Genomic DNA, 11,498 nt, shown 5'->3' on the forward strand with positions numbered 1-11,498 from the left:
AATTGTTATTAAAATCGGCTTACCTAGTCTTAGAGACCAAGTGCCATCACGACGTCTATGGTAGGATTTTGGGTCATGACAAGTTGGTATCAGAGCTCTAGGTTCATAAGTTCTACGAGTCACAAACGAGTCTAGTAGAGTCTTGCGGATCGGAACGGAGACATCTATACTTATTTTCGAGAGGCTACAAAACTATTAGGAAATTTCTAATTCTTTCATTCCTGTCGTGCGGAATTTGTTGATTTTGGAATTTGAGTCTTTGCATCTCTATTCTCTCACAAATGGTGAGGACACATGCTACCGGGTCAGTTGAGCAAACACTCGCGCATACTGCTAGAGCCGAAAGAGGCCGGGACCGGGGTCGAGGCAGAAGGCGAGGTAGAGGTCAAGGAAGGGCACATGTCGCAGCTAGAGCACCTGTTAGAGTAACAATTGAGGAGCCGCCAGTAGCTCCGGTTAGGGACAGGTACCAGAAGCACTTATTGTTACCCCGGACTTCAGGAGACTTTAGCACAGTTCCTGAACATGTTCTGTATATTAACTCAGGCACGATTGATCTCCGTTGCACCAAATATTTCACAGGCTAGGGGAGGAGATCAAACTCCTACCGCTCGTACTTCAGAGCAGCATGTCTATATTGGTCAGGTTCTGGGTGTGGTGCCGGTATAACTTGTTATTCCGATTTAGCCTGAGTTCAGGCCAGGGACATCAGAAGAAGAACAAGAGAGACTTGAAAGATTAAAGAGGTATAGTCCACCTACTTTTGGTGGCACAACTACCAAGAATGCCCAGAAATTTCTAGAAAAGTGCCACCATATTCTCCACACCATGGGCATTATGGAAGTGAGCGGAGTTGCCTTTACTACATTTCAGTTATCAGGAGCAGCATATCGATGGTGGCGGGCTTATGAAGAGGGAAGACCAGCCGATGCAACACCACCAACTTGGGCTCAATTTTCGGAGATATTTTTGAAAGAGTTTGTTCCCCAGACTCTCCAGGATGCGTGGTGCACTTAATTTTAATGATTGCGTCAGGACACCATTACGGTGTCAGAATATGCCATCAGGTTCGGTAAGTTAGCCTGTCATACTCCTACTTTGGTTCATATAGCTGGAGAGAGAGTCTACGGATTCATTAAAGGACTCAATTATGATCGTAAAATTTTGTACGACTCGAGAGCTACAGGCCGATACTTCATTTCGGCTAGTGGTAGAAATTGCCAAGATGTTAGAACGTGTTTGGGGTGGAGGACATGCAGATAGAGGGCGCCTAAGAGGTGGAGGCCCGGCCCGTTGATATAATTACTATGATACGGATCGTTGTGATACTTCCAGAGTATGGAAACATGGAATACTGGAAGAACTGCAGCTAAACTAGGTGGTAGTGCAAGTCTGTAAGCCACTTCTCCAACCCTCTCAAGAATCTCAAAAGGGCAGATATACCTAGGGCTCAACTTGACCTTCTTCCCAAATCTCATAACACCCTTCAAAGGCGAAACATGTAGCAAACCATGAATGCAACATCGTGAACCTTATGATCCTCATAACTCTTCTGTCTGGATTGGGCTGTACGAAGTCGATCTGAATCACTTTAACCTTTTTCAAAGCATCTTGAACCAAGTCTGTACCCAATAGCCTAGCCTCGCCCGGCTCAAACCAACCCACTGGAGACCAACACCGCCTACCATACAAAGCCTCATACGGGGCCATCTGAATGCTCGACTGATAACTGTTGTTGTAGGCAAACTCCCCAAGTGGCAGGAACTGATCCCAAAACACCCCAAACTTCATCACACATGCACAGAGCATATCCTCCAGTATATGAATAGTCTGCTCGGATTGTCCGTCCGCCTGACGGTGAAATGTTGTGCTCAACTCAACTCGAGTACCTAACTCATATTGTACGACCCTCCAGAACTACGATGTAAACTACGTATCCGGTCAGAGATGATGGATACCGGCACGTCATGAAGCCTGAAAATCTCACGGATATAAACTCGAGCCAGCTGCTCAGAAGAATAAGTAGTCATCACTGAAATAAAATGAGCTGACTTGGTCAACCTATCTACAATCACCCAAACTGCATTAAACTTCTTCTAAGTTCGTGGAAGACCAACAACCAAATTCATAGTGATCCGCTCTCATTTTCACTCCGGAATCTTTAGTTTTCGAAGCAATCCACCTGGCCGATGGTGTTCATACTTCACCTGCTGACAGTTTAGGCACCGAGCTACATACTCCACTATGTCCTTCTTCATTCTCCTCCACCAATAATGTTGCCTCAAGTCCCGATACATCTTCATGGAACCTGGATGAATAGATACTGTGAACTGTGAGCCTACTAGAGAATCAACTCACGCAAACCATCTACATTAGGCACATAAAGCCTGCCCTGCATCCTCAATGCACTATCATCTCCAATAGCGACCTCCTTGGGATCATTGTGCTGAACCGTGTCCTTAAGGACAAACAGGTGGGGGTCCTCATACTAACGCTCCCAGATACGATCATAAAGAGAAAATTGAGAAACCACACAAACCAAAACTCGACTAAGTAAGCCTAACAATTGCGGAAAAGAATTGAAATAACGACTAAAATCTCAACATCAACAGATAAATATATAACTGAAAACTGCCGCTCGGCATATACAAGTAGAATTACAACTCATAGAAGAACAACTCCCAAAACCCGATAGTTATAAGCCACAAGCTCTAAGAAAGTACTAAATATCTCTATACATCATAGTCTAAGAGAATAAAGAAAAATAACATAATAAGGATAGAGAGGGACTCTAAGGTCTGTGGATGCTGGCAGATATCCTTTGAAGTATCCAAGCAGTAGCACACGCTCTACTATCCAGGCTGATAAGATGTACCTAGATCTGCACAAAGACATGCGTAGAAGCATAGTATGAGTACACCACAATGGTACCTAGTAAGTGTCAAGCCTAACCTCGGTAGAGTAGTGACGAGGTTAGGCCAAGGTCCTACTGGATAATGAAAAATAATGCAGAAGTGAAATGATAAAAATAAATGGTAGGTTAATGAAACAATAAGAATGTACGGAGAAGCGACAACATAGAAACAAAAATAAGAAGACAATTACAACACGTAAGGAAAAGAACGTCCTACAAGTTAAGGAACAACAACAAGAACAACAACAAACAACACAACAAATAGAGGAAAAACACCACTGCCCCAAACAAGCCTACGCGATCGCGGACCTATCCACGCGATCGCGTATAAGGAAACAGAATACAGATACCGGAAATTCTTCATCCATAACACCAAGTCCAAAATTCATCTGTTAACCATTCAAAACTCACCCGAGTCTCTCAGGACCTCAACAAAACCTACAAAAAAGTTCTAAAACATCATACGGACTTGGTCGAACCTTCAAATCACATCAAATAAAGCTAAAACTACGGATAGCACCCCAATTCAAGCTTAATGAACTTATAGACTTTTAACTTTCACATTCGATGCTGAAACCTATCAAAACACGTCTCATTGACCTCAGATTTTGCACACAAGTCACATTTGACATTACAGACCTACTTCAACTTTCGGAATCAAAATTTGACCTCGATATCAAAAAGTCCACTCCCGGTCAAGCTTCCCCAAAACCTTCTAATTTTTCAATTTTTGCCAATTAACGCTGAAATGACCTACAGACCTCCAAATTGATATTTAGACATGCTCCTAAGACAAAAATCACTATACAGAGCTATTGGAACTGATGAAAACTCCATTCTGGAGTTGTCTTTACACAGGTCAAACTACGGTCAACTCTTACAACTCAACCTTCACACTTAGGGACTATGTGTCCTATTTCACTCTGAAACTCCCCTGAACCCGGCACCAAGCACCCCGGTGAGTCAAGTAACCATAAAATGGAATAGGGGGAGAAATAAATAGGGAATCAAGGCTAATACTTTCAAAATAATCGGTCAAGTCGTTGCAAAAAGAATTGATGAATCATCAACTCACCACCAGAGGCAGATTCAGGATTTAATGGCTATGAGTGCCACTATATTTATTGCAAATCTACCACTAGCAAAGGAAATTAAATTAGAATATACATTTGGCTAGTTCGCTCTTTCTTGAATTAGTTCGGTTCGGGTCTACTTTAAATTATTTTTTCGTTCCACAAGATTTTTGATGCATAACTAAATACACAATAACCAAATTGAATATGTTTGTTCCTTTATTTGAAATCAAGGGAAAACTAAAATTAGATGAAAAAAATGAAATATGATTAAAGTCATATTCAAATAAGAATTTTGAGGTCTAGAAAAGAAAACGGAAGCAAAGATAATTAAAAGTATAACAAAAAATGGGGTTGTACAAAGAAAGAAAATACAAAGATGAAGAAAATAAAAGAAATTAAGAAAAAGAGAAGAAGTGAAAAAAATGAAAAAAAGAAAAGTAGCGCCAAGAGGAAAAACAAAACTAAATGGCCATTAGTGGGTCTCGATCCTGGGTGACACGTCTGGAAAAGTGTGTCCCTAACCATGGCACCTCCAATCATTTAGTTACTTTGGGTTCCACACCTTGATAGTACTGTATCCTTGAAATTTTTACCCGAGTGTGGGGTGGCATATCACCCCTTCTGATCTACATAGATCCGCCCCTGCTCACCACAAAAAAAATTGTTCCAAGACGAACTTCGATTCACTAGGAAACGAAGTTTACTCCCACAAACTAAATGTCTTCTCTTATGTGAGTGTTTTATTATCATAGAAAAAGATAAGAACACTACTCTATTGATGGAGATAAAGGGACGTTTGTTTCTTTTCTTGCAAAAATGAGAAGAAAGTCCATCCCCGATGAAATCCATTTTCATCACTTAATAAAAAATAATTCTGCTATTTTGACTTCTCTTAACCTTATATCCTTATCCTTTATAAATGGGTCGGGTCAGTACATATGAGTGACTAACCTATTATCCAACATCTCCCACTTTGCTCATGATGGGCTAGACCCCGTCTAGTATCACAGCGATAACACACATTATTCACATGACAAATAGTTCGTGCGACTATGAGCATATAAAGCTATAATATTTCATAGCTATTAAGGTTGTGCAAAAGCTCATACTAGAAATCCAATTATATACGAAAAAGATTTACTACTAACATGAGAATTTTATTACTCGCAATACCCTAGACATCATCTGCTACTATAGTACTCCCTCTATTTCAATTTAGATGAGGTAGTTTGACTCGTCATAGAGTTTAAGAAAAAGAAGAAGACTTTTAAAACTTGTGGTCTTAAAAGCTTAAGGGGTAAAAATTTTATGGGGCCATGACATTTGTGCGGTTATAAAAACTTCTCATTAAGGGTAAAATAGATAAAATGAAGAATTTAAAGTTGAATTATTTCCAAATTTAGAAATGTGTCATTTATTTTGGAACAAACTAAAAAGGAAGGTACCTCATCTACTTTGAAACGGATGGAGTAGTTGTTTATCATACCTCATCCTCTAAAGAGGTGAACTCGAGTTCATGTATAATATTGTATCCACAATTACACTCGATACTCTCATGGTAAGTGTAATAGTCGACTTGTGAATACAAGTTAAATTACTAATTTTAGTTGTCTTCTCTTTTTACTTGAATCTATCTATTTCAAATCAACTGCTTTCCAAGACATGCATTGCATTACCGAATCACTCATGACTATTAATAACATACTAAAGAAGCAATATTGATTGAAACTTCAAGAAACAGTAAAAGGTCAAAAGGTATTTTATTGAAAGTTAATATAACTTTTTGGGATATCACACAATGAAGAAGCATGGATCCATTCTTTCATTATCACATCGGTCGTTTAGACAATGTAGTATGAAACACATGCTATATTGATCTCACCTTATATTGGCACGTGTGTCTCATTCTTTTACTCATTCACCACCGTACAAATCTTGGTCTAGTCACATCCAAATATGTAACCCGAGTTTCTCACTTCAATAATCCTCAAATCCAATTCCATAGAGAAACTTGTATCTGGCTTACAAAATAAGTCATTAAGAATTATAGAATCCATAAGTCTGAGCTCTAGTTAAGACCAACCATTTTATTCAAAAATATACATCGCCTTGCACTAATCAAGGTACTAATAGGTCTTATATTTGCACATTCCTGGACGTCAGAGACAATCACCCGTGTGAGAGAGCCAATCTCGCGACTTGTTCGACACACATATATCCTTCACAAGGATATCTTCACATGCATACATAATATCAACCAAATATCAATAATAATATTGGTGCTAGTGCTAGGGGTTATGATGATGCGCACGGCGGGTTTGATTTTGGGGATAGGAATGAGGGAGGTACTTCACTGTTGGAATTTTCTAGAGCTTTTGATTTGGTTATAGCCAACTCGAGTTTTCCGAAGAGGGAGGAGCACCTGGACACATTCCGAAATTCGATGGCCAAGACTCAGATTGACTACTTTCTCCGTAGGAAATATGATAAAAGGTATATGTACTGATTGCAAGGTCATCCCTAGTGAGCACCTCACGACCCAGCATAGGCTCCTAGTAATGGATCTGGAGATCAAGAGGAGTAGGAGGAAAAAGGCGGTGTACAGGCAACCTAAGATCAAGTGGGGTAACTTGACCAAGGACAGAGCTCAGGAGTTGGGAGAGAAGTTGCTGGCAATTAGGGCCTAGAGGAGTAGGGGACGCGACTAGTATGTGGATCAAGAGTGCGAGTTGCATTAGGGAAGCTGCTAGAGAGGTCTTAGGGGTCACGAAAGAATTTTTTGGGGGTCATAAAGGGTACTGGTGGTGGAATGGAGAGGTCCAAGGTAAAATGGAAGCTAAGAAAGCTACTTATTTGAAGCTAGTAGAGAGTATAGACAAGGAAGAAATAAGGACTTATCGGGAGTGTTACAAAAAGGCAAAGAAAGAGGAAAAGTTAATATTTATGGCAGCAAATAATGCAACATTTGATCATCTGTATGAGGAGCTCGGGGGCAAAGGCGGGGACAATAAAATGTACCGATTGGCCAAGGTAAGGGAGAGGAAAGCCAGTGACTTAGACCAATTCAAGTGCATCAAGGAGGAGGATGGCAAAGTATTGATTGACGAGGTACTTATTAGAAGAAGATGGCAGACATGCTTACATAAACTGTTGAATGGGGAGGGAGATAGAAGAATTGTGTTAGGTGAGTTGGAGCACTCCGAGAGTCGGTGAGATTTTGGATTTTGTAGGTGTATTAAGGTAAAGGAGGTGGAAGGGAAAATGCGTAAGATGTGCAAGGGTAGAGCGACGGGCCCAGACGAAATCCCAATGGAATTCTAGAAAAGTGCGGGGTGAGCAGACTTGGAGTTACTCACTGGGTAATGTTATTTCCAGAATGAAGAAGATGCCCAAAGAATGGAGGTGGAGTATGATGGTTCCGTTGTACAAAAATAAGGGTGATATCCAAAATTGCAATAATTATAGGGGTATAAAGCTGTTGAGTCATACTATAAAGGTTTGGGAGAGGGTGGTGGAGGCTAGGGTGAGGAGGTGTGTGTCTATTTCCGAGAACTAATTAGAATTCATGCCGGGACGTTCGACCACGGAAGCGATTCATCTGGTGAGGATATTAGTGAAGCAGTATAGGGAAAGGAAGAAAGACTTACATATGGTATTTATTGACCTTGAGAAAGCGTACGATAAAGTCCCGAGGGAGATTGTGTGGAGGTGTTTGGAGGCTAGCGGTGTTTCGGTAGCGTACACTAGGGTGATTAGGGATATGTATGATAGTGTTAAGACTTGGATGAGGACTATGGGAAGTGACTCAGAGCAGTTTCCTGTTGTGATGAGGTTGCATCAGGGATCGGCTATTCGCCCATTTTTATTTGTCTTGGCAATGGATGTGCTGTCGCGAAAAATCAAGGGGGAGGGGGGTGCCTTGGTGTATGCTATTTGCCGATGATATAGTATTAATTGATGAGACACGAGGTGAAATTAACGCAAGGCTGGAGGTTTGGAGATAGACCTTTGAGTCTAAAGGTTTCAAGTTGAGCAGAACCAAGACAGAATACTTGGAGTGCAAATTCAGTGACGGGACCCATGAAATAGACGTAGATGTAAAGCTTGATGCTCAAGTTATCCCCAAGAGAACAAGTTTCAAGTATTTCGGGTCTATTATCCAAGGTAACAGGGAGATTGACGAAGATGTCATGCATCACATCGGAGCGGGATAAATGAAATGGAGGCACGTTTCTGGTATTTTATGTGATAAGAATGTGCCACCAAGACTTAAGGGTAAATTTTATAGAGTAGTGGTTCGACCGACTATGTTGTATGAGGCTGAGTCTTTTCCAGTTTAGAACTCCCATGTGCAGAATATGAAAGTATCAGAAATGAGAATGTTAAGATGGATGTGTGGGTATACCAGAAGAGATAAGATTAGGAATGAAGCTATCCAGGACAGAGTGGGAGTAGCCTCCGTGGAGGACAAGATGCGGGAGTCGAGGCTGAGATGATTCAGACATGTTAAGAGGAGAAGCATCAAATCTCCCATTAGGAGGTGTGAGAGGTTGTCCATGGCGAGTTTGAGAAGAGGTCGAGGTAAGCCTAAGAAGTGTTGGGGAGAGGTGATTAGGCATGACATGGCGATGCTTTAGCTCACTAAGAACATGACCCTTGATAGGAGGGTGTAGAGGTCGAGGATTAGGGTAGAAGGTTAGTAGGTAGTTGAATGTTTCTTAGTTGTTCACTGATAGTCTTAGTAACACGCATGTCCCTTCGTATTCTCGGATCTTAATTTCATTATGTGATTTTGTTTGCCTCAGGTATTGTATTCTCTGTTGTTATTATTTGGTAGTACTTTTCCTTTATCTCCCTCTTTTTCTTCTCTCTTCCTTTCTTGTTTTCCTTCTTCTTCTTCCTTCTTATTCTTCTCCTTCTTCTTCTTTCCAAGTTGAGGGTCTATTGGAAACAGACTCTCTACCTTCATTATATAGGTGTAAGGTTTGCGTACAGACTATCCTCCCCAGACCCCACATGTTGGGAATATACTGAGTATGTTGTTATTATTGTTGTTGATGATGAGTTATACTTGGATAACCAAAATATTTATAATACATAAACATTATCATATCCTTCACAGCCTAGAGCCACAACATTATCAGTTTTGTGTAGATATGTATTATAATGTTATATATCTACTTGCCATGATGTCTCTCAAGAAGTTATACCCGATATTAATATTTTGGTCTTGTTGTGATACGTAGGGTCTTTTATAACTATAATAATATAGAATCATGAGACCCTGAGGACTCTTTGCATTATCCAAATGCTCAAAAAATCTTTTTAACCAAACAACTTCTAGTATTGCAATATTCAAAAGCTACAAACTTAGCTTCATAGTTGAACGAGCCATGCAAATTCTTTTCTTGCTTTACCATGAAATAACACCATCATTAAGTAATAAAGCATAGTCGGAGGTGAATTTTCTATCATCCCAGTCACTAACCCAATCAACATTTATAAATATACTTTTAAAAGTAAATCAGGTCCACTATAACATAGTGAACAATCTGCAATTTCTTTTGGGTATCGAAAAATCTTCTTCACTATTTTCTAGTGATCTCTTCCGGATTAGATTGATGTCTACTAACCAGGCCCATGGCATAACAAACATCTGTGCGAGTATACATCAAAACGCACATCAGGCTCCTAACAACATTTATATATGGAACTCAAGACGTGTCTTCTTTTTCTCGTCGAATCTTTGGGCACATTGTAAGGCTTAAAGTTTTACTTCTTGATATAGGAGTATACATGGGTTTGCAACTATTTATTTGGAAGCGTCTCAAAACTTTCTTTAAAAATATTTCTTGAGATAGACTCAATAACTTCTTGGAATAATTTCTTTGGATCTTAACTTACAACTATATATTCCGCCTCGCCCATATTTTTCATGTCAATTGACTTGATAATTTTCATATACTCTAAATTATTTTTTATCATAAAATATCATCCACGTAAAGGAAAAAAATTATAAACATTCCATTGGACTTCTTCAAATCGATGCAATGATCTTCATTAATCATAGTAAAATCATATGAGATTACCTCCTTGTGAAATCTCAAATATTACTGCCTTGAAGACTGCAACAAGCCGTATATAGATCTTTTCAATTTAAGACATTTTCGTGGATTTTAGCGATAAAAACGACATGTTATTCCACGTAGATTTCCTCATTTTGTTCTCTACTGATAAAAGCTATCTTCACGTCTATGCGGTGTAATTCCAAATCCAAACGTGCGACAATAGCCAAAAATAAGAAAATTTAAGTAAAATTTATAACTGGTGAAAAGGTTATCTGATAATATAAAGCCGTTTGCCACTAATCGTGCCTTGTAGATTTCTATTGATCCATCCACTTTGCATTTAATTTTGAGAACCCATTTGTTCTAAATAGCTATATGCCCGAGCAGAAGGTCAACTAGATCCCAAACTTAGTTGGTTTCATGAACTTCAATTCTTCTTTCATTGCTTTCATCCACTCATCATTAATAGAACTCGAAAAAAGCCTCTGCCATATAATTTGGCTCATCTATTTTTGTGCAAGATTCCAAGAAATATAATCTTCAACATCATACGTACGTTTAGATATATTTTTTTGGTACTCTTTCGTAGTTAAAATTCAGATTTATCCAAAAAAGAATTTTCGGATTGAGAACTCTCACTCTCACTCGGATCAAGAACAAGATCTTGATTGATTTGATTATCAAATGTATCGAACGACATTAGTTAATTATCTGAATTCAGCACTTCATAAAGAGACTCTCCATTCTTTGTTTTGCCCTTCTTCTAGAATGTGATGTCTCGTGATACAATTTCTATAATACTTCATCCTCTAATTCACCAATGAACATAAAACTTTTGAAGCGAATATCTTTTAAAGATATAATTTCTTGCCTTTTGGACCCAATTTTTCAAACTTGCTAAAATAACTTTTCATATATGCAACACAACCCCAAGGTCATAGATCATTCAAGTTTAGTTTATGACCGATCCATAGCTCAGGGGAGTAAAAGAAACTAATTTAGAAGGAAATTTATTCAATATGTAGGTTGCAGCCAATAATACACTTACCTTATCATGTCCAATAATATCATATTCTTCCTTTTCTACACTATTTTACTAAGGTGTAAAGGAATAATCAGTTGTCTAGTGATGCCCTTTCCATTACACAAATTCATCAAATTATCTCGATAGATATTCACGCCTTATAATTAATTCTCAACTTCATTCATATATCTTCTGAAGCATTTAAGTTCTTTAGATTTATGAGATTCATATATCTTCTAAAACATTTAAGTGCTTTAGATTTATGAGAAATCAAAGCGCGACAAATCATCAACAAACATAATGAAACACAAAGCTCCAGACCTAGCCCTCACATTGTAACGTTCTTGATTGATTTGATTATGTGCAATAAAAAGTTAGATCTATTAAATTTTCCAATGGTTTACATATAATCTTTC

At 38.9% G+C, this 11,498-nt stretch overlaps 2 protein-coding genes across 2 annotated transcripts; both read left to right on the forward strand.

Moving 5' to 3' along the window:
- The first annotated feature begins 281 nt into the window (after window positions 1-281).
- LOC138891760 (uncharacterized) lies at window positions 282-1,017 on the forward strand. The gene is made up of 3 exons (XM_070175509.1): window positions 282-455; window positions 547-645; window positions 688-1,017. Exons 1-3 carry the CDS (start codon window positions 282-284, stop codon window positions 1,015-1,017), a joined length of 603 nt encoding a protein of 200 aa, XP_070031610.1.
- Window positions 1,018-6,699: 5,682 nt separating this feature from the next.
- On the forward strand, window positions 6,700-7,203 carry LOC138891764 (uncharacterized). Its single transcript, XM_070175511.1, has one exon. The coding sequence runs from the start codon at window positions 6,700-6,702 to the stop codon at window positions 7,201-7,203; it is 504 nt and encodes a 167-aa protein (XP_070031612.1).
- The last annotated feature ends 4,295 nt before the right edge of the window (window positions 7,204-11,498 follow it).

The sequence above is a fragment of the Nicotiana tomentosiformis genome, chromosome 1, assembly GCF_000390325.3.
Source record: "Nicotiana tomentosiformis chromosome 1, ASM39032v3, whole genome shotgun sequence".
NCBI classification, from domain to species: Eukaryota; Viridiplantae; Streptophyta; class Magnoliopsida; order Solanales; family Solanaceae; genus Nicotiana; species Nicotiana tomentosiformis.

Bases quoted from the DNA above. Each gene is read 5' to 3' on its own strand.
- LOC138891760 (XM_070175509.1), top strand. From the start codon at position 282: ATGGTGAGGACACATGCTACCGGGTCAGTTGAGCAAACACTCGCGCAT. The intron at 456-546 runs GTTAGGGACAGG...ATATTAACTCAG, and splicing joins AGGAGCCGCCAGTAGCTCCG to GCACGATTGATCTCCGTTGC. The intron at 646-687 runs GTTCTGGGTGTG...ATTCCGATTTAG, and splicing joins AGCATGTCTATATTGGTCAG to CCTGAGTTCAGGCCAGGGAC.
- LOC138891764 (XM_070175511.1), top strand. From the start codon at position 6,700: ATGTGGATCAAGAGTGCGAGTTGCATTAGGGAAGCTGCTAGAGAGGTC.